This window comes from Cryptomeria japonica, chromosome 10 (genome assembly GCF_030272615.1).
Source record: "Cryptomeria japonica chromosome 10, Sugi_1.0, whole genome shotgun sequence".
Taxonomy (NCBI): Eukaryota; Viridiplantae; Streptophyta; class Pinopsida; order Cupressales; family Cupressaceae; genus Cryptomeria; species Cryptomeria japonica.
The window spans coordinates 244,055,519-244,079,693 of record NC_081414.1 but is presented as its reverse complement, the minus strand read 5'-3'; the positions used below and the strand labels follow the sequence as shown (position 1 = coordinate 244,079,693).

At 41.9% G+C, this 24,175-nt stretch overlaps 1 protein-coding gene across 1 annotated transcript in view; it reads left to right on the top strand.

Annotated features, from left to right (window-relative positions):
* Positions 1–24,175, top strand: part of LOC131052409 (T-complex protein 1 subunit zeta 1) — a 67,130-nt gene that overhangs the window by 15,045 nt on the left and 27,910 nt on the right. Inside the window, exon 7 of the mRNA XM_057987069.2 lies at positions 5,162–5,268. Within this exon, the coding sequence (XP_057843052.2) occupies positions 5,162–5,268 (107 nt within the window). The remainder of the gene's footprint in view (positions 1–5,161; positions 5,269–24,175) is intronic.

Below are 24,175 nucleotides of genomic sequence, written 5' to 3'. Positions count from 1 at the left end.
AAGTTTAGATGATAGGGAATAACTAAATTAAATTAGCTCTTTTGACAACCTGGAATAGCAGTGGCAAATTTAGATAATAGAAGCAAACTTATTCTATAACTGCTAGATAACATGCCTATCTTGAAGATGAATTTTAATATGCCTATTTCGAGATCAGAGTGGTTATGACATTTTCCTTTTAATTGAAAAATAAATTGAATGAATGATTCAATAATTGGATAATTACATTGAACGATATACACACATATATATAGAGGTTACAAGACGATGTTCTATAATTAGAACATAACGTTAAAGTAAAAAACTAAAGAGCTAAATGCCAAATTAAGTGTGAAAGCGAAATTAAGCTTAAAAGCTAATTAAATAAAAAAAAGTAAATGACCATTAACCAAGGAACTAAAAATAGGTGACTAACATAGAATTAAATATTCTAATACCCTCCCTTAATGGTCATGCTATCTATCACACCAAGCTGCCCTCTAAATTTGAGAAACTTTGCCGGGCTCAAGGACTTGGTGAGGATATCTGCAGTCTGATCTTCTGTAGGAATGTACTGCAATATCACTGATCCATCTTCAACATGCTGGCGGATGAAATGACAATGAAGGTCCACATGCTTTGTCCGCTCATGGAAGACTGGATTTTTGGCTAATTTTAGAACCCCTTGATTATCACAAAACAAGGGAGTTGGTCTTGGTTGAGACATTTGCATGTCTGCAAGCATCCTGCATAGCCAAATTGCCTCACATGCTGCCTTAACAGTTCCCCGATACTCTGCTTCGATCGAGGAAAGAGCTATTGCCTGTTGCTTCTTGTTGGTCCATGTGACTGCACCTGTACCCAAGCTGAAAACATACCCAGAAGTTGACTTTCTGTCATCAACCGAGCCTTGTACTTATCAAGGCTTCCATCAACTTTATACTTGACTTTAAACACCCATTTGCAACCAATGGGCTTCTTCCCTAGAGGAAGATTGGACAATATCGAAGTGTTGTTTTTCAGAAGACTATGTTGATTAGTTGCCATAGCCTTTTCCCATTCAGGTACACCTTTAGCCTCTGTATATGTTTGAGGCTCATAAATACTGTGAATGTTGGCCATAAGAGCAAAATTAATTGTGTGTTGCTTGCTCTTACCTCTATCTGATCTATCCTCAATGAGCTCATCGTCATGAAGATCACCAATGGTCTTGGCCCACCACTGAGGCTAGAGAGTGGAAGTACCAACATCTGCTGTAGGATGAAGATTACCTGGAATATCTGGAGCAAGCTCCTCTGGATGTGGATCTAGAAGATCTTGAGGAAAGTCAGGGGGTGCAATGTCATGCCTGGGAGACCCCACAACTTTAGAGTCAACTGAATCCCTCCCATCAGATGGAGCTAAGGGAAGACGAACACCCATGCTTGCAGCCTTTGGAGGGTGATCTTCAATGCTCAAATCATGAGAGGAAGGCTGAAAAGGCCCTCTTTCTTCATCAAATACTACATCTCGACTGAATATGAGGTGATTAGTGTCTATATCAATCAACCGACATGCCTTGTGGTTGTCACTGTAGCCGATGAACATCAATTTCTGACTCTTTGGATCCAGTTTGGTGCGCTTGGCATTTGGAATCCAAACATAAGCTGTAGAGCCAAAAACTTTCAAATGACTGATTTTGGGCTTCCCGCCAGACCAAGCTTCCTCTGGAGTCATCTTCTTAACAGCCTTTGTGGGAGATCGGTTCAGAAGGTAGACTGCAGTGAAGACCGTTTCCGCCCAAAAGTGTTTTGGAACATTTCTATGCTCCCAACATAGACCAAGCCATCTTAGTGACTGTATGGTTCTTGCCCTCAACAACACCATTCTGTTGTGGGGTGTAAGGTGTGGTAAGCTAATGCTTAATGCCATGTGATGCACGAAAGTTGTTGAACTTTGTAGAACAAAATTCCCCTCCATTGTCGGACCGAAGAGTGACTATCTGACAGCTAGACTCTTTTTCCACTAAGGCCTTAAACGTCTGAAACATGGTGAACACCTCTGATTTTTGCTTAAGAAAATAAACCCACGTGCAGCTGCTGAAATCATCAACAAATAATAGAAAATACCTGCATCCACTGACTGATGGAGTGTTCATGGGACCACAGATGTCAGCATGAACAAGCTGCAAGACCTTGGATGCTCTCCAAGTGTCTCCATCTGAAAATGGAGTCCTATGCTGCTTTCAAGCTTGACACGCTCCGGAAACTCCATGATTCTGAGTTTGAATCTTTGGTAATCCTACGACTAGATCCTCTCGAACCAATTGAGAGAGATAGTGGACATTGAGATGCCCATATCGCTGATGCCAAAGAGTGCTGATGGAAGTACTCCTAGCTGCCATGGCGAGCTCCTGAGAACCAGTAGAATCAACAAGTCTATAGAGACCATGATCCTCAATACCAACTGCAACCGTAGTGTGAGTCTCCCTCTCAACAATGCTGTACTTGTGCAACCCGAAGACAACATCCAGCTGTGGTGAATGCTGTATAATCTGACTCACTGACAGTAGATTGAGCTTCATACCAGGTACAAAGTATGCATTGAGGAATATTAAATCCCTTCCACCAGATGAAATCTGAACGTTGCCCTTGCCGACAACAGTATACTCTTCGCCTCCACCAAAGATCACTGAATTAGTGAAAGGCATGTACTCTGTAAACCAATCTCGACGATGTGTGAAATATCGAGAGGCTCCAGAGTCAATGTACCAGGTTGATGATTGAACATCATCAGAGGAGGTTTGGGCCATGAACGAATAGAAGGCAGATTCCTTTTGATTAGGATGCGTGGCAGAATTGGCTTTCTGCTTGGACCCTCCCTGTTTGGATTGCTGGCATGCTATCAACTTCCGACAATCTTTCACTAAATGGCCATATATATGACAATAGGAACACTGTAAGCTCTTCTTTTTGGAAGACTGCTGAGGTTGACCTTGACCTTTCTGCTGGAAGGATGGAGCTTTACCCTTGTACTTATGTGAAGCTGATGCTGTGAAATCCTGTTAAGTGGATGAACTAGCGTTGCTTCCAAACTGCTGCTTCCATCGATCCTGCTGTAGCAGCTTGTTGCAGAGATCAGAAAACTTCAAATCAACACTAGTAGAGGAGATATTGAGCATATCAATGAAATGCTCGTAGGATTTGGAAGGCAATTTGGCTACGTAGGATGCTTGCAGACATGCAAATGTCTCAACCAGGACCTACTCCCTTGTTTTGTGATAATCAAGGGGTTCTAAAATTAGCCAAAAATCCAATCTTCCATGAGCGGACAAAGCATGTGGAGTTTCATTGTCATTTCATCCGCCAGCATGTTGAAGATGGATTAGTGATATTGCAGTACATTCCTACAGAATATCAGACTGCAGATATCCTCACCAAGTCCTTGAGCCCGACAAAGTTTCTCAAATTTAGAGGGCAGCTTGGTGTGATAGATAGTATGACCATTAAGGGAGGGTATTAGAATATTTAATTCTATGTTAGTCACCTATTTTTAGTTCCTTGGTTAATGGTCATTTACCTTTTTAATGTAGTTAGCTTTTAAGCTTAATTTAGCTTTCACACTTAATTTAGCGTTTAGCTCTTTAGTCTTTTACTTTAACGTTATGTTCTAATTATAGAACATCGTCTTGTAACCTCTATATATACGTGTGTATATCATTCAATGTAATTATCCGTTTATTGAATCATACCCAGAAATTAAAATTTTCTGCAAACTTAAAAGTTAAAACAGCATAAACGGTGCCCAGAGGACAGCAAAATTCCTGACGTCCACCAAAATAAGCAGAAATTGCGAACTGTTTTTAAATTCAAAGGCAAATTCGCTGGCACAAAATTCAAGGCATGGAAAACAAGGCACTGAGAAAAATCTGAGACCAACCCAGAAAAGCTCTCAAAAAACCCACCAAAAATCTGAAAATAGAATGCAAATACGTTGGCTCAAAAAGCGATGCACGAAAAACGATGCACCCAAAAAATCAGACAATGACACAGTTGAGGTCTCGAAAAACCCACCAAGAATCTGCAACCAGAATAAAATTTTGACTTGAACTGAAGGGTCAAAACCCTAGTCGAAAATTGCAGAAACCCTAGGAAAATTTTCAATCTGCAAAAAAAAAACCTCCAGGTTGCAGGCCCGAAAATCTCCAAAACCCTAAAAAAAATGAACTGTTGCCTAGCACAAAGAAATTCGCCCACGAACCAAAGAAACCCTCGAAAAGCCTTCAAAAAAGCAAAATCGCTTTTTTTTATAAAAAAAATCTTGAAAATATTCCAGAAAGAAAGCCATGATTTTTTATTAAAAAATTTGCCAAACTTTAAAGAATCCCATCCACCCACTTTGATACCATGAAAAATAAATTGAATGAATGATTCAATAATCAGATAATTACGTTGAACGATATACACATGTATATATAGAGGTTACAAGACGATGTTCTATAATTAGAACATAACGTTAAAGTAAAAGACTAAAGAGCTAAACGCTAAATTAAGCGTGAAAGTTAAATTAAGCTTAAAAGCTAATTACATAAAAAAAGGTAAATGACCATTAACCAAGGAACTAAAAATAGGTGACTAACATAGAATTAAATATTCTAATATTAATGGGGGTAGACTAGGGCTTCAGTTCCTTAATGGGTGAAACATTTGTTTGAACAGATGATGGGTCTGCCCTCTTAGGTGCAGGTCATTAAAATATTTGGTTTTTAAGAACTCAATTGTATTTGTTTAGCCTTCAGGTAAGACCAAAACTACAATGGCAATAAACAGTATAAACCCACAGCTCAAATTGCATTAGAGAGGAGCAACTAGAGCATCTCTGAAATGAAAACAAATCACTGAATGACTAAATAGAAAACAAATAGAGACAAAAAGGTCCAGGCTTTTGAAAGTAACAAAATTTGTACTTCTCTATCTTCAAGATCAATTATTTAGGGGTTACATTGTGGTGCTTGTACTTTTTTTTTTTTCTCTTAAATGGTATTACTATTTTTTCATTGTTGTTGTGATTTTTTAGCACTTCAGGAACTTGTAGAGGATTGAAAGATATTTTTCTTCTTTGCATTTGATTTTAATAAAGTGCCTTTCTGTTCATGATAATTTTGGTTTCACATGCTGAAAATAAATGGGCAATAATTTACTAGGTTGAAGGGCTGGTCCTTGATCATGGAGCTCGTCATCCAGACATGAAGAAGCGTGTTGAGAATTGTTATATACTAACTTGCAATGTATCATTGGAATATGAAAAGAGGTAGGTGAAATTGATACTTTGCAGATGACATACTACATGTATTTCCTGTAATATTTTTTAATTCATAGAAATTGAAATCCTCAAATGGATTGTAAGCTTGTTTTTTGGAAATTTGGTTGAGTATTGATAAAGATTGCTTGAGCACTAGATAAACATAATTTTAAAATGTTATTTTGTTGTTCTGTTTTAATCTCATTATGATTTGCAATGGATTGTAAAAGTCAGAATTCATCCAAGGGATTGGATATTATTTTTGGTTATATTTTAATCTCATTAATCTCATAATTAATCTATAATAAATTGTAAAAATAAAAAAAATCAGAATTCGTCCCAGGAATTGTTCTTGAACACAGAATAAAGTATTCAATACTCTATCCTCTCTTTAACAAAATCTCCTCAAATGCTGAGTGAAAAGATCACTTGAGGTGACTCCCAAGGTTTATACTTCTTTCTGGCACTTCATTATCTTCACCTCTCGAAGCTTGTGGAATCTTCTTGTTGATTCTAAAGCAATCTTGCACATTGCGTAGGATAACTCGGAATGGAAAGAATTATGTATTCTGCACTAATTGGGTAATAACAAATCTTGAATGCAAGCTTGATTACCCAATTCAACTCCTTGCTTTACATTCTTGAGAACAGAATTTCTAAAGTTCTCAAATGTACCATCACTTTCTTCGGAAGAATGTAATGTCCCCAAGTTTTAGTGCTTATTTCAATATTATTCTGCTCGGTGTCCAATTTTATTTGTGGTGAGCCTTTTGGAGGTTGTTCAAGACACGTCGATTCACACTTACTATTTTTAGTAAGTCACTTGGATGTTTTGCTCATACTTACTATTTATAGTAAGTCACTGAGGTGATCACTTGGTATCATATCTATATTTGGAAAGTGGATGGATTATTCCCCTGAGTTGATATTGGCAATTATCTTGGGTTTAATGATTTAAGTTAAATTATTAAAGTTAAATCAAGTTTAACTTTAATAATATTCATTATATTAAATGACTTTATGATATGATGACTTCAAGGGGGTTAAAGAGTATTTAAGTTGTTTTCATAAAGTGACTTTATAAAATGACTATAAAATCATTTTATTTAATTAAGCTCTCCAGCTTGTTCAAGAAGCTACTTCATAAGGAGGAATTAAAAAATAAAGGACGATTTATCCCACATTGAGCGTGGAGTTGGAAAGTCTTTATAAATGAACTTAGTCTTCATTGAAGAGAATGTTATAGGAATATTATATTGAAGCTATTTCTCCATTGTTGCTGAGAATCAGTGACTGGTTTTCCAAGGACGAAACCCCTTGGAATTTGAAGGTTGGACGAAACCCCAACTTTCCATGAGAGGTGAACTCATCTTCAGAGTTTGCTGCTGAACTTAGTGGTGGAAGTTTTGGTTCAAATAAGGAGGTGGCATGAATAGCAATTTGAACAGTGCCGTGAACAGTGTCGCTACAGTGCAGTGAACTGTGTTGACAACAGGGATATCAGATTTGTTGGAGCTGATTTGGTTTGTTTTATTACCCTATAGTCTCCTACATTCTTCAGCTTATTGCCCTGCAGTTATGCATCATTCTGGGGCTCACTAGATGTGGTATTCGGTGAGTTTGCAAACCCAGAAAAATAATCAGAACGCTGCCATACTGAAAAATCAGATCATTAACAGCAGTGATAAGGTGATTATAGCTCGTATGCAGTTCTTACTTGTGAACAACCTCCGGGTATGTGAAATACATTTTCTAAACCGTTCTTGCAATTAAGAATATGATTATTGAGAGATATGAATGTCTGAATCATTTTATCAGAATTGTCCATGTATGAATTCTGACTGATTTAAAGCAATAAGAGTGGTCTTCTTTACTACTATAATTGTTCATGTGCTTTGCTTTACAATCTATATGTTCTATATGATATTTGTCATTAAAAACTCAGCTGCAAATCAGACAAAAGAACTCAGAAAAAACTCAGAACAGACATTGCGTACAAACTGTTTCACAAAATGCATATGACCCAAAACTGAAAATTTAAAGCCACAATTAAACTGGGATCTTACAAAGAAGAATCATGATCACTTTTGACAAGCACTTCTATAGAATTTAGAACTTCCTGTGGGTTGTTTTCTTTCGTCGGTCCTTGAAACATCAATATTTCTTCCACTTTAGGCCTATAAAGACCCAGGTATGATTCAAGGAACAAGATCTCATTGTCTTCTCCATATTCATTTATCATGAGCTTCAATCTTGATGTGCTCTCTATCTATATCTGATTTGGAACCCCTTTCCATGTCAACCACATATGTGAGAAATCGTTCGCTACATATCCATTCAATCTTTTGAACCAATGTCTACTTAGAAGCATACCATATCCATCTGGGATGTCTACTATTGAAATGTTGATCAAGTGTTTAACTCTTTGGTCTTCTGCCAGCTACATGTGGATGTTATTTTGTTCTCCTATCACTGGGACTTCTGTTTTATCCAATTTTAGTCACCTTCTTATTTGTAGGAGTTGGAGTCAAACCCAATCTTCTGCATCAAGCAGTTGTGTAAAAGTTTTCCAAAAATTCTGAAAGATAGAATAAATGGAGCAGGTTCATCTTTCCCTTGATAAAAGACCATTGGTTTTTCTTTTTGAGAACCCAAACTTCTTTCTTGCTTCTTTGTAATGCTCACAATTTCGTTTTCTTTCGGGTTCTCATTTCTTGCTACATCTTTAATTTTGACAACTTCTTCGTTTTTCAGTCTTTTCATTATTTGTTGTGCTTTCACTTTTCACCACATTTTCACCTTTTGTTACACTCCCTGATGCGGCAGGTGGACTTTGAACTTTTGCAACATCTTCTTTCTTAGCTACATCTTTTCTTTTTACTACACAATCATCTTCGGGTGTGCTTTCATTCTTGGCTGTGTTTTCCTGTTTTGGCATGTTGGACAAGCTTTGAACCATTTATATAGTGTTTGGCAGCTGTTGGGCAACATCAAGTTCACTTTGAGGAGCAGGTGGTGCACTATGGACTACGTTCATGCTTTGAGCTACATTGGGTTGAGGAGCACTTGTACTATTTTTGGGAACATTGGAGGTATTTTGGGTAGATGCTCTTGTAGTAGTGTCTTTCAAGCTTCCCAATATTGTCACTCTAATCTTAGGCACTATCATCAGTTCCATCAGAGACAAGCTTGTTTTTACTTTCTTGAACTCTTCCAACAGATACAATGCTCAATCTCTTCACTTCACTCTGAGGAGTAGTATTCTTCACTTGACTATGAGGAGGAGCAATATTTTATCTATACTCAAGCGAATCCTTTGGATAATTTGGGGTGTTGCTTGCATTCGGATTCGGTGGAGTCAAGAAGTTAGTTGAAGAAATCGACGTAGTCAATTGATCCCGTGATTGGTGGTTCCTTTGATAAAATTTGGGTAAATAATTTCTCGATGATTGTTGGAATGCTTGAACTTCCTTTACTCCTTCCACTAGAACGTTATCGCCGAGTGGAGGAAACACATAGTGCACATCTTCAATAGGTCCATTTGCGGATGAATGTGGAAATTGAAACCTTGGTGGCACCATGGGGCCATTTGTTGATGCTGGTGGAAATCTACCATTTTGGTCTGGCATCACATCATTATCGAAATTGAGAGGAAACCTGAAATCTTCAATGATCAAGGCTTGATCATATCTCACCGTTGGAACTATCTCATATTCTATTATTGGAAGATTTTTTGATGCTTCGTTGCTACGCACCTCCTGTTGAAATATATCAGCCGCAACTTTGAATTCAGGAAATTGTAGTTCAAAATGTTGACTTGTATTGTGTAGCCTACACCAATTTGACAAAGTTGCTTCCACGAGGAACACCTTATCAGTAGGTCGTTTCTTTGGTGCTGTTGGATTGTCCTAAGGTGAAGGGACATTTCCATTGTTAGGCACAATATTCCATGTCCTCTTTTGAAATCCTTGATTGTTACCACGAAACCTTTGATTGTTTCCTTGATAACCTTGATTATTCCCTTGGAAATTCTGGTTATTTCCCTGATATGCTTGGTAGTTACCTTGGTGTCCCTGGTAATTTCTTTGCATATTTTGGAGTTGATTGTGTTGGCAGTATGGATGAATTGATTATGTGTTGCATTGATGTTTTGTCATTGATGTCAACACTAGCTCTTATGGTTGGTTACCGACAGATAGGTTTTGGTTATCGATAGAAGATCTAGTGCTACCGACAGAAGAGACTATCTGTTGGACACTTCCGACATGTTTGGATCTATGGAATATGTTTGGTTACATGTGGTATGTGCTTCTGGAGCATATTTTGGTCAGTTGGTATTGACTTGGTAATCGGACGCTATCATACACTCTTGTAAACCCTTACCGACATTGGTTGGTTTAAGGCTCTACCGGCAGAGCTTTCATTGAGGAATCTTGACAGGATGCATAATTGGTGTTGGTGCAGCTTCTAGATGGATTTCAGGATGCTGAAGATGTTCTTTGATTGTGCTTCAACTGCTTGAAGACATTGCTTTGGCGTGGTGGACCCAGAGTAGGTCCAGTACCTATCTAGGTTATGGACCAGTATCATGCTAACATATACTCTACACGTTACCGGGATGTTTCGAGATGTTTTATGGATTTGTTATTGCTGTTTTGGTCTTAAGCTAACATGGCATATCATTGTAATATGGATTAATGTTATGATCTTATTGTAATATCTTTTAGGTGGCCGACCTAATTGGTTTAGGCCTTAGGGTTGGTATAAAATGATGTAAGATCTCATTGTAATTTGGAGTCGTGGTCTTGGAATGCAATATCATATGTGAAGGAGATTTGGTCGATCATAGGTGATCGAATTGGGACTAAGGAAGAGGTCAAAGGCCTCCGATATTGAGCTTAACCGGGACTATAATCAGGCATGGTAGATGCTATCTCTGGCAGTTCACTCTATTGGATTGTTGTCCATTTAATTTGAGATGGTTGTTGCCTCTCTGTAGTCAGTGAGACTCTTTTGTAATGAGCAGTACGCTCTAGGCAGTGTGCCTTCCTGCATGTGTAGGCCCCTCATTGTAACACATACTTTCTGCAGAAGTTTCATTTGAGTGTGGGTAGGCTTCCCACCGTGGTTTTTCCCTTTCCGGGTTTTCCACGTACAAATCATGGTGTTATGTTGTATGGTTGCTTTGCATTGATTATCTGTTTAATTGTTAAGTTGCATTGTTAACCGGTATCTGTTTTTGCTTTACCGGTACTTAGTCTGGTTAAAGGTTATTAAGTGGATTAAATGTTATAATCTGTTAACAACTGATTCAGCCCCCCCCTCTCAGTTGTTCACCGGTTATCCTAACAGATTGTTTTGATTTCTTAAATGTGTAACTCTGGGGGACAACTTCTTGACTTGCTGAATCAACTCCTCCATCTCTTTCTCTTCCTGTGTCCTTGTGGACGTTGTTTCATTTTGCATGTACACAGGATGTGTTTGGGGAGCTTGAGAAAGTGGAGCTCTTGGATGAAGTACCAACTGATTAGATGGTTGCATGGTTTGATACACAGATTGCGGAACTGGATTTATGATTGGAGTTTGATGAATCAACGCTTGGCTGGTGCCATGAATCTGATTCACTGTTGCGAGTGATCCCATATGGAGCAAGGCATATGTTGTGTTCAAATTTGCTGGAGTAGGGTCAGATTTCACAGACATTGCGATGAGATGATCCAAAGCCGAATAATATACCTCTCTAGCATTGACAACAAGGTAGGGAGTACGTAACCTTGTGTAAGCTTTATGGAATTGATTGTTGAATGCGTTAATGGGCTCATTTTCTTATCTCAACGTCCACAAATTGTCTATACAACTCGGAAGGGGTGATTGGAATACCAAATTTTCCGGTAATGCATCTTTCAATCCCTCCCATGTTCTTATGGAGCTTTTGGGTAAGTGGATGAACCAATAATATGCTTCTTCTCCCAAGGAATATGGGAAGAGACTGTAGGCTACAACTCCATACACAATTTGCCTATTTCGTAAGATATCTTCAAATATCTTGATGTGGTCTTCAGCTATTTGATTTGGAACATTCACATTAAATTTGGTGCAAAAGTTCTGAGGATTCTTTGGCATATCATGATAATCCGTAGATTCGAGTGGAGATGGGTTGGTAACCAACCATGTAGCACCATTTGGAGCAGCCATTGTGGGAATTGCCTATATGCTTGATTGAGAACTTGATTGAGAACTTGATGAGACTGCACTTGCTGGACTTACTAGTTATACAATTGCTTGAGGTGGTGGAGTTTGTAATAAACCAAAAATGTCTTCTCCACTTGGTATCTCTTGGCTTGATGAAGCCTTTTTTTTTCGACACCTAGGCTTGGGAGTAAAATTTAGTTCTTGATGTTCCTTCTCTCTTGAAGTAGATCTTAAAATTCTTTGGAACATCTATGGTGAAAATGAATTGATATGATCTAGTGTTGCTCAGTTTCTATTGAGGACGTGATTGATTCCTTTGGATGATAACTCGAGGAAATTGCTCAATTGCTCTTTGGAAGACTACTTGAGGTCGTTGTGCTGGTTCTTCTTTTTCTTTCAAGATGAGATTCACTCGCATATATTCAACCACACTTCTTCTATTGTTCCATGTGAGAGTGTTGAACTGTGAAATGATAGCTTCTTGTTCGTTTTGCCACCCTATATTTGGTTGAAGTACTGGAAATATATTCTCATGCGGCAAAACCATTTTGACTCATGGTGAGAGATTGTAGCTGTCAATGTCCTTGGATTGATGATTCTCCTTGAGAATGCCCTCTTTCTAGCACCAATTTTGTTGATGTGTGTTTTATGACACTTAGAACACAAAATAAAGTATTGAATACTCCCATCCTCTCTTGAATAAAATATTTTCAAATGCTGAGCGAAAGGATCACTTGAGATGACTCAAAGGTTTATATTGTTAGGTCTTGACGTGTGGATGGTCTCAATGGTTGATGTGATTGCTGGTAATCCAAGGGGACTTACATAATTGGTCTAGGAGATAATCTTTCAAGGCAAAGAGAATGCCCTATGAGTCTGATTTACTTTCGAACGATATGCAATGAGGCTCTTTGATTACTACTACTAATGTGTGTTTGATAAAAAAGTGCAAAAGGATTAAAGGTTTGAGGAATGTAACCTAAACCTAGGAATGCAAAAACAATGGACGATTTTAGTGAAACTCAACTAGGCTTTGTTTTGACATGCGAAGAACAACTCCACAAAGCTAGTGCGATCTTCCAAGGTAAGCAAATGATGTTCAAATTACCACTAACAACATCGACACTATCAATGTGATACATATCAATGGGTGAGTAGCAAAAGGATTAAAGGTTTGAGGAATGGTAACCTAAATCTAGGAATGTAAAAACAATGGACGATTTTAGTGAAACTCAACTAGGCTTTGTTTTGACATGCGAAGAACAACTCCACAAAGCTAGTGCGATCTTCCAAGGTAAGCAAATGACGTTCAAATTACCACTAACAACATCGACACCATTAATGTGATGCATATCAATGGGTGAGTAGCAATCGTAGTTGAGCTTATATAAAGAGTTTTGTCGACTACTCAAAGTATTTAACAATCAACAAAATACCAATAGTGTGAACATGCGAGTTTCACCATAAATCATGCACAATGATTTTTCATTCATCTAAAATACTTGAAGCAAATCTGTTCTATCTTTGAATGGATGAAGAAACATGCAATTACTCCAAACATATTAAGTCACCAACACTTCAATGATTTTATTATCTCTGGCAGCATCAAAGCAACAATTCTTCAAAATCTCTCATTAGTTACAAATGAAATGTGTTGAGCTTATATAAAGCTCTCAATATAGATGAATGGCCAAGATCAATCTAAAATCAAGGGCCAAGATTGTGCCACCTAAACCCTAATTGCATTTCCTTAAATATCGGCCAATGAGAAACTAACAACTTTCTTGGCGCAAACTATGAAGATGAATCCTCCAATGATAAAATCTGATGCCACATGGGATCATAACAAACTATGTTCTAGACGTTTGTTCCCTTTACCTCTTTCTTTAGAAGCAAATTCAATGAATTTGGACATGATGTTGTCAAGCTAATCCATTGGGACACTTGACATGATCTTCAATTGATTCTCCATGTAATCTAACTCAACTAAGGATGAAATGAAAATCCTCTTCCACTCAGGGCCTAAGTCTTGGATATTGCTCACAAGTGTCATGAATGATTGAATATCCTCCAGTCGCTTCTTTGAAAGTAACCCAGCTGTCCTGAAGAAGATATATCTTACTCTTTCTGTCAATCTGTCAACAATTATGTCTACCTCTTCTTTTATCTCTTTTCCAAGTATTGTCTCAGCTGCTGCTACAATTCTATTATTTATCATCTTGATCATCTCCTCAACTCAAGTGCAACCCACTGTTGATACCTTCAGAAATGTCTCTCCTCATCCTAAGTGTGCAATACCATCTGTAGAAGTCACATGACTGTCCATCCTTCACCACTCCAACATTCACCAAAGTTTGCTCGGGGATGTCCATCAATACTTGCAGCCTTGGAATGTTTAACTTCTTAGTGTGACTAAATACATCATAGGAAGCAATGAGTGCTTGGATCCTATCAAGAATATCTGAAATTCTCTCAAACATGTGTGCTAACTCTCCCACAAACTCATTTGCTTTAGTGAAGGTATTATCAATCCAACTCTTCACCATGTGAGAGGTAGTCCTCATTTCTTTTAAGTCTTCAACTGAATCAGTTGGAAGCAATGATAGAGGAATACACGAAGGGTCAGCTTGTCTTATTGGATTCCTGAGCTGCTGGACATAGTTCCTCAAGACATTCAATTCTTTTTCCAGCTTTCTCTTGTCTTGTTGCACTATCTTTAATCTATCCTGGACTGTCTTTATTGAATCATTAAGCTCTTCCATCTCTTGTTCAGCGGTAGCAAGTTCTAGCTCAATAGTTGTTAAGTCATAGTCATCAGCAGTGATTTGATCTTCTCGCTTGTCCACTCTTGGAGTAGCTATCTGTATAGTTCGAGACCGTTTATTATCTCTTGTGATCTTGGAGAGCTGAGTAGCTTTCTTCTTCTTAGGCATCTTACCAATTCTCTCTAAGAAGCTATCTAAGTCTTCTTCTACTTCTATCGCTTCCCTAGTCACTCTTTCTCTAAGCTATGCTGGGATAGTGGATTGTTCTTTCTCTACTTCCAATTCCTTGGATTGCTGGTCTTCATGGGGTGGAGAGTTTCTTTCTTCATTGTCATGTTCATCCATGATCTCAACATACTCATCTCGTTCAGTTGTGTTATCTACAACTTGCTCTTGCATTGTTGGAGGATCCCATGTTTGAGGTTTCTTTTCCTTATCTGCTCTTTCACCTCTATTATCTTGTATAGTAGATTCCAAGGACTCATTCATGCCTTGATCTATGCCTCTCTTGAGTGATTGACTTGTATTGATGGATACTCGGTTCATTGTGATCTCTTGTGGGGATGAGTTGCTGGTGGAAGGATGACTTGAACTTGTCTTTTGCCTCTTTTGTCTTGATCCTTCTTTGTGACTTTCCTTCCTCTTGGAACTCTTAGGTTGAGATGTCTGGGTGGCATTATCACTCCTGCTTATGCTCTTGGTCTCTTCATCAGATGAATCTGGATCTCCCATCATATCATATGTTATTTGTGCACTCCGATTCTTCAATTTGTTGGTTTGAGTATCCACCCACCTTTGTGTGTTTGCCATGACAGGTCTCATTAGCTCTTCAAGTTTTGTGATCTCAATGTCTTTCCAATTGACTTGTATATCCTTGTCCTTTTCTTGCTCATAGGCATGTCGGAGGTGCCTTCCCTCATCTTGCACTTGATCCAGGACAGAGAACACTCTACAAGTTATGATCTCAATAGGTAGCTTGGAGAACATCTTCCTTTTGACCTTAAAGTCATCCTTGGCATTCATCCAATAATTCTCAAGATGTGCCTTGTGCTTGTGCCTACTTCCATTGATCCTCCTTATGTTATCATATGGATCAAAGTTGTTTCGTGTAGGATAGATAACGAGGGGATAGAACTTCATCTCTTCCTCTGATTTCTCACTCGTTTATATTGTCAAGCACACTTCCACTTATTGTCCAATTGAGATGGGAAAGGAAATTCCAGCCTTATGTCTATTCTTTTGAATCTTGTCATAAGTGACCAATTGCCTCAAGAGTTCCAACAAAACCATCTTATCTGTAGGATACCTTGGAAGCTTATATGGTGGTGATGATCCCCCTTGAACTCTTATGTAGGTGAACTTGGGATATTGTATGAACTAGGCTTCGTACTTCACTAATTCTTTCGCTTGCAGCGATAGTCTCTGATGGATGCCACCTTGCAATGTCCATGACTATGTGCATGGAGAAGGCATCATTCACTCTCCTAAATTGTGACTTGTTGTGAAAGTGCAGCTGTGGATAGCACTCACACTCTTATCTCTCCTCCGTTTCCAACTGGGCCTCTATATGTTAATCCTTTATATCCATAAGCTCTTGCAAGTGAGTAGACTATTTAGGAACTCATGTAGAACTATTTGGCGCACTCTAGCCTCCTCAACTGCTGATCGATATTATTACTTATGATCCTTGCCCAATTCACCATCTCTTCATCTGTTGCCATTGTTGTTTTCCCTACGGGTGTGAGTGTGTGTTTAGTGCATTGCAGATAACCAGAATATGACAATATACATAGACGTAGACAAATAGATGAACTCAATACTGCATTCTCATTGATAACATGTGCTAGTACATCAGATAACATCAAGCCTGTACTATCATACCACAAACTGGAAACAAGGACTATATAGGTGTCGGTACGGTTACCCAGTGCCAACTGTCGGCAACCGTCAGTTAACCGCCGACCTTTAACACACAAATTAACACATACGTAATTACCCGACAACATCATCCCCCCCAAAAAGAAGGGTCGTCTCCGGACGACATACAACCAAAATGGGAATGATGTAACATATATAGCAAAAGAAACTCAAGACGAAGGGGGTATAGAGGGCATCTCTGATGAAGAAGGGCCCGCTGGTGTGGCTGCCATCTGCTCCCGCAACTGGTACACCTGTTGTGTACGGTGACGAAGATCCCTCTCGGCGACCAATTGCCACTCCCTCGACCGCTTCACCATATGGACAGCCTCCATAAGCTCCTTCTGTTTCCCGTCAAGCTCGTCTAGGGCAGAAGTGAGTCGGGTCTCCAACAATGCTCGCTCACCCGTGGCAGCTGCCAACTCCGCCTTCACCCGAGCCAACTCCTCCTCTAGGCTACTGGCCCTAGCCCGCTGCTGGGCAAGCTCCAACTCAAGAGGTGGAACACGGGTGGCTAGCTCCGCTCGAGCTGCAGGGCGGCCACCCTCGCCGTCTCCGCACTGTGCTGAGTCTGCCTGAGTTGATAATAACCATCTCGAATAGATTGCTCGACTCTCCTAAGGAGGGACTGGATTCCACTCTCTCCAGCCACCCCTGAGCGCTGCCACTCCTCCAACATCACAGGGAGCTCAACCTTAGGCCAACCCCTGTCCTCAAAACATCGCCCAAACGCCTCGGCACAACCCCCTGAGGCAAATGCGAGGAGACCCTCTAAGGCTGGCGGGTCGAGAGTCCGCTCTTGCGCTGAAGTCGCCCACCACTGAGCACATGCCTCAACCTCGGGTAAAAACTGGCCCATCCCACTGGGCTGGCTCTCCGCAGGGTCCCCAATCTGCAAATCTAGCTGACGAGCCTCCTCTCCCAACCCCTCTGTCTCATGCAGTGTCATGGTGTTCTCCTGTTGGGGAGAAGAACTATCCCTCTCCAAGTCCACAACAGCCTTCAGAGGTGGTCATGGGGATACAGGCAGTGGTCCCACTGGTGTCAGGGGGGGGAGTTGCATAGCGCCCCAACCATGTATCCATAGAGGCATCATCCTCTGCCATGTCCGCACCTCCCTCCAAGGTCTCTACTACTGGTTCCACGGAGGAGGGCCTACTCCCTACAACCCTTTGTGCTGGCATCTGTGTGGGAACCTGTGCTGGTGGAGGATGCAACTGTCCAAAACCCGGCACAGGGACTGCTGGGACGGCACCAACTGTCACCCCCGTACGCAAGAGTGGCGTCACCTGGCCATCCACACTCAAAAATGTCGGTGTAAAGAGGATGTGGCCTGGCTTGGCTCCCTCTGGGGGCTTGACCCTACCAGATAGAAGCCCTCGAGTTCGTCTAGGTATATGTCCAAAAGTCACCGTGTCGTCACTACTCTCCCCCATACGAGGGCTCTCCTGCACCTCTCTTCGACCTGTAAGGCGAAACACATCGTCTCCCCCACTGTTCCTCGACGAAACATCATCGGACTCCCCACTGCTACTATCAACCTCTTCTGCGGTCTCTGCCTCACTCTCAGAAACGGTCACCTAGACTGGTCTCCTTCGCTTCTTACTAGACTGTGCATCTCCACCACTTGTGGAGGTGTCGAGGTGGGTCCAATAAAAAATGGAGGGCTACAAGGGGTCAATGCTATTGCTCGGCTTCCATACCCACTGTTCCGGAGCCACCTGTGTGCATACTGCATCTAAGAAGAGACCGATGGCGTGGAAGGGCATGTAGAATGCCTTGTGCTTCAGAGTAAATTCATTGATTCTATCTGAAAGCACCGTCGCCCAGTTATACGCCGTGCCTTTCCGCAATCCATCCATCAAGGCGATCATAGGTATCGCTGTGTCGGATGCCCTGTTGGCTCCCGTGAGGCGACTCTTTATTACATCGAGCAAACATTGCCACCCTCCTGGTACGATGAAAGATTTCTTCAAACCCCTACCCTTTGGTGTAGTCATCCTCCCCCATTCGGCTGCTGACAAATCACTGCGACATATCCGCTGTAGGAGCTGCGTCTTCCTCTCGATTGACATTTTGTGGCACTCCTGTCCACCTCCTTGCCCTCGTCTGGAATACCAAACACCCGAGCGAAAGCGTCTGGTGCAAAGGAAACGACAATATCTGTGTCTTGGTATTTGAATGCCGATACTCGCAGCTCTGCATTATAGGTTTTAATTAACATGCGGAGGTATGGCTCGAAGTCGCATATGGCGAAAACAGGCATCTGTATAGCCCAATGCACGCGTGCCCTGCACAATGATATCTTCAGCGCAGTGTCATTTGGGGTTTATGCTTCCACCCACCATGTCCAACACACACTTCCGCTCAAACCTTCGAATGTAATTGTGTTTGCTGTAATTTTTGTTGGCATTGCTTTCTTTCCTTCATTTGGTTGCACCACCTTTTTCGCTTGGCCGACATTGCTCGAATCTGCCATCCTGCTCCTTTCAGACGGTTGTCCCAATGAGTTCTCGGATTGCTGTAACTGCTTCCTCCAATCTAACTTCTTTAGTTTCTTGCTCCCTAACTCCATCGATGAATTTGTACCCTGCTTGCACACTTACATCCTTTTCAGAATTCGTACCCTATCTCAACTTCTCTAGCCTTGGCTTTGTATGCAACCTTTAACAGTTAATTATTCCACACACTCTAATCTCAATGCCTTCCTTGGCTGTATGGATTTCACCTTCTGCACGTACGGATTTCATTTCATGATGCGCTGAATTTGATTTACTACCGTACGGAATTCATAATGTGCAGATTTCTTTTCTCCATCGTATGTACGGAATGCTCCTGTCTATGTGTGTCGTACTGATTTGTACGAATTTTCCCCCAACATGCCATATGGATTAATAGTACGGACTTATCTTGTAAGAACAACTTTTTTTCCAATATAATGGCTGTTCGGTACGACTGTACGACTTTTTCCGTACGGTCGTATGGATTTTATTTATTTATTTATTTTATTTTTAAATTTTTAACTTTTTTTTTAGTGTGGCTGTACGACCTTTTCCATATAGTTGTACGGATTCTTACTCATCCGGTGGGGTCCTTCGAATGCCTCTTATGATACAATTTTAGTTTCGACCCGTTTACGGCGTCCGACACCTCCTTCCCGTTGAGCGTCCACAATTTAATTGCTCCGTTTGCACTGACCTCGCACACCTTGAAGGGACCTAGCCATCGTACTTTAAATTTACCAGGTTTGATTTCGTTCCGCCCATTGAATTTCAACACTAATTGCCTTGGAGTAAATCTCATTCACCTAAGATGCTTGTCGTGCCAAACCTTCCGTCTTTGTTGGGCCGCCTCTATGGCCCATTGTGCCATCATTTGCCATTCGTCCAACTTGTTCAAGGCGTACAACCTCTCCCTTAGGCTTGCCATGTCACCCAGCCGATTCTCGATGGCAATCCGAAGACTCGGCACCATGAACTCCACCGGCACCACGACTTCTTGTCCGTACATCAACTAAAAAGGGGTCTGTCCGGTGGTCACTTTATACGTCGTCCGGTAGGCCTAGAGTACCGATGGTAGTCGTTCCTCCCAATCATCTTTTTCAACCCCACACGACTTATAAATGACAGACACTATTATTTTATTGGTTGCCTCGGCTTGCTCGTTCGCTTGAGGGTAATAGGGGCTTGACAGGGAGTGGAAAATTTTAAACTCCATGGTTAGTAGCCGTATGATGTGGTTTATGAAGTGGTCCCCTCGATCGCTCGTTAGCTGGATAGGAATTCCATATCGGGTGATGATCTGTTCATAGATAAACTTTGCCGTGCTGATTGCTGATTTGTTTGGGAGAGCTCATGCCTCGACCCACTTTGTTTAGTACTCTGTCGCCGCTAGGATGTACCTGCATCGGCGCACTCTACTTGGCTTTAGGGGTTCGATGAAGTCTAGCCCCCATCGTTCAAATAGCTCCTGAGTGTGCGATGGGTTGAGCGGCATGAAATCCCTCTTAAGTGGCCTTCCGGCCCGTTGGCACGTATCACAACTAATCACCCATTCTCGGGCATTGTCATAGAGTGTTGGCCACCAAAGTCCTGCCAACAACACTTTCCTGGCAGTTGTATCCGACCCCCATATGTCCACCTGTCGGCCCTTCGTGTGCTTCCCTCAAGAAGCCCTGAACCTCTTCTTCTACAACACAACGCCGTAGGACTTGGTCAGGTCCCATTTTATACAAGAGGCCATTGATTAATTGAAACGTCTTGCTGCGGAGCACCAACATCCTTCTTTCTCCTGGCGGCATCTCCTTTGGAAACTGTGACGTTGAAAGGAACTCCTACGTTGGTGTACCAAGCAAGCAAGACAACAATTCGAAATAGATGAGCATCCAGAAAGTCCTCGTTGACTCCCTCGGTCGGCTCACCAGACCTGATCCTTGACAATTGATCAATGATCACATGGCTTTTTTCGGGTCAAACAATGATAGTGAATGTAAACTCTTGCAGGAGGAGTAACCACCGGCTGATCCGTCCTTGGATGATCGGCTTGTTGACCAAGTATATCAACGCTTGGTGGGCCATATAAAATGTAAATGGCGTTGCCAAAAGATAGTGCTGGAATTTCTGGACCAAATACGCCATCCCCAGGGCTTCTCTTTTTGTGGTGCTGTAGTTCTTTTCGGCCTTTGACAACAACCGACTCGCAAAGTAAACCGGGTGGTCCAGTCCATGGTCCCTAACTTGTGCCAATGTGGCTCCGATTGCAAAGTTGGACGCGTCCACGTGGACATGGAACTCCTTGTCCCAGTTTAGGTACGTAAGAATTGGTGCACCCACCAGCTGTGTCTTCAGTTCTTGAAATGCTTCTTCCTGTGACGTTCCCCACGTGTACGGTTCTCCTCTCCGTGTCAGTTTGTCCAGTGGGTACGACACTCGAGCGAAGTTCTTGATGAATCTCTTATAGTACCCGATGTGTCTGAGAAAGGACTTCACTCCAGTGACGTCCGCTGGTGCCTCCATTTCCACGATCACCCGAACCTTGTCCGGGTCGGTTTTTAGTCCAGCCTTGCATACGATGTGTCCCAGTAACTTCCCTTGGGGGACCATGAATCTGCACTTTTTGGGATTTAGTGCTAGTAACGCCCTCTTGCATCGTTCCATGCATTCCTCGAGAGCCGCTAAATGTGCATCTTGTGTGATATAAATTGACTAGTCTAAGAAAGCCTTGAAGTTGCCCACCGACATTTTGTCAAAGATGTAGAGGATTATTCTTTGAAAGGTTGCTGGTGCATTGCATAGGCCGAAGGGCATTCTGTTATATGCATAGATGCCATCTTCCACCACGAAGGTTGTCTTCAACTTATCCTCCTCTACGATGGATATCTGGTTATAACCAGAAAATCCGTCCATAAACGAGTATATTTCGTGCCTGGCCACTTCCTCCAGAATGGTGTCGGTGAATGGTATAGGGAACGGGTCCTTGATAGTGACTGCATTGAGGCATCTGAAGTCGACATAGATTCTGATCTGGTTGGCCTATTTCTTCAGGGATATCACTATTGGGGATACCCATTCGCTGGTTTGCACTTAAAAAATGAATCCCGCTTCAAGCATACGCTCAATCTTGTCATTTACCCTTGCTGCATAATTCTTGTTCATCCTGTACGACCTTTTCCGTACAGGTATGACTTGCGGTACCAAAGGAATCTGGTGTACACATAGTTCTGGTGGTACGCCCTTCAAGTCTTTATAGGTCCATGCAAACACGTCTTTATATTCCATGAAAATTTTAAATGCGGCAGCTTTTAATACAGGGTTCCAATCATCACCTACCAGAATATTCTTAGGCGCAGCTTCTTTACCGAGGTTCGTGGCTTTTACGAAAGGCTCCTCGTACCGAATGGGTTTCGCCATTTTGAACTCGTGTGCTAGTGCTTCATTTACGGGTGTGTCCCCTTAGGTGTACTCTTCATACGTTGGCGGGAACCTGTTCTCCTCTGGCTCCTCTATCTAGAGCATGTTACACTGGAACAACTCACAATCCTCCATTTGCCAATGGAAGAGTCCATTCAATGAGCATATGTCGTCCTCTGAGTAATCGTCTAGTTCAAACACTCCTTTGTTATTTGGTTCCATCTTGTCTCTGCCTTCGTAGGAATCCCACTCCCATTTGTTTGAGTCTTCGAAATCAGAGTCCGATGCGAGCTCCTCGGTGACGGCCTGGTTCATGAGCTCAATGACGTACTTCCCTCCATCTTTCTCCATGGAGAGGGTGTTCTTCTTCCAATTGTGATTCACCTTTGCTTTGACCAGCCACCCTCTCCCTAAAATGGTGTCGTAGCCCTTCTTCTTAAGTGGGATCACCACAAAATCCAAGACAAATGGTTGTGTTCCGATTGTCACTTGTTGTGCCATAAGCGTTCCCAGGGGTTTTATCCCATGTTGGTCTGTGCCAAGCAAGTTAAAAGTTGGTGGCCATAGTGTCGGTTTGCCAAGCTTCTTCCAGGTTTCTTCAGGAAGGACATTTACCCCAGACCTGCCATCTACAATGGTGTCCATTAGGATGGTCCCGAGTATGCCCTTTTCCACGATTGCTGGATGTTGACCGTTGTTCAATGCCAGGACCAAGGGGTCTGTTGCCGACTCGCCAGAGACATCCGTACCCTAGGTTATCCGACTCTGCGTGGTTATTTGTACTGAACGCAAGAGTGCCGTATGTAGTTGAGGCATTTTTTCTAGAAGGTCCTTCACTTTTACGGGTACTTCTATTTGCAACATTTGCTTCAAAATATTTTCCTCTGCCTCCGAGCGAGAGGTACTTGCCGCCTCGTAGGTGTCCCTTTGTTGTGCCATCATCTCTTTCTCCACTTGGGCTTTCGCCTCCAGTGTTCGTTGTTTCTCCGTACGTGGGTCAAGGTAGGTGGCTTTCTTCGTCTTTGACCTTGTGAGAGCCAACAACTGCTCCTCCGTCCCCGTTCCCTCAATGTTTAGTGGGTTGACCTCGGATTTTGGGCAGTTTCCGTCATCATGATCTCTTGGTCCACACCACTTACACAACTTTTGCGGGGTTTCTTCCGTTGTGCAGTCTCTGGCGAAGTGCCCCCACTGGTTGCAGGCCCTACATTGGATCTTTGGTTGCCCTTTTGCGTCGTACTGGATCCGGCTCCGGTTATTATTGTTATTATTGTTATTGCTTTTTCCTCCCCGTCGGTTGTTCCGATACTCGCTAGATGATGCATTGTTATTGATGGGCTGGGACGTGCCCGCTACTACGGACGCTGACGGTTGCTCTTGTGTAAAGAGGATCTGTTGATTCCTCTTCTTCATATTATAAGGGCATTCCTTTGTTGAATGTCCCATTATTTGGCAAATGTCACAGCAGACCTTCTTCGGGCAAGAACCTTTCGTGTGCCCGTCAGCTCTGCATTCAGTACACCATAAATCGCGTTCCTCGGTTTTGCTTGTGCTCCCCTTCATTGTTTTAAACTCTTTCATCATTTGCTCCATGTCTTTCTAGAGTGCCTGGACCTTCTTGCTGGAGGATTCCCCCCTGCTGCTGCTTTCTTCTGAGGAGTTGTCTTTGTCGGACGAGGATTTGTCCTTCTTTTTAGATGTTTTATGTTCACTCTCCAGGTCCATCGCCTTGTTGTATGCATCACTGTATGATGTGGGCGGTACAATCTTCATTTTTTTCCGAAGGGAAGGCCTCAGTCCTTCCACAAACCATCTCTTCTTCAACCAGTCTGCTGGCTGGCTATCCATCTTCCCCAACAACTCTTTCAGCCTCCGGCCATACGGACGAACCGTCTCCTTTTTGCCTTGTTTTGTACTGTAGATTTCGGCCACAATTTTTTTATCGTCTCGTAGTAGCCGAAACTCTGCTTGAAATTCTTTTGTAAGTTAGCCCATGTAGTCACCTTTTGTTTATCTATGTCGGAGTACCAATCAATGGCTACTCCCCTTAGTGTGGCCGAAAATTGCAGCACCCACTCAGCCTGGTCCACCACCCCATTGGCGGACCAGATGGTCTCACATGTATGGCAATGC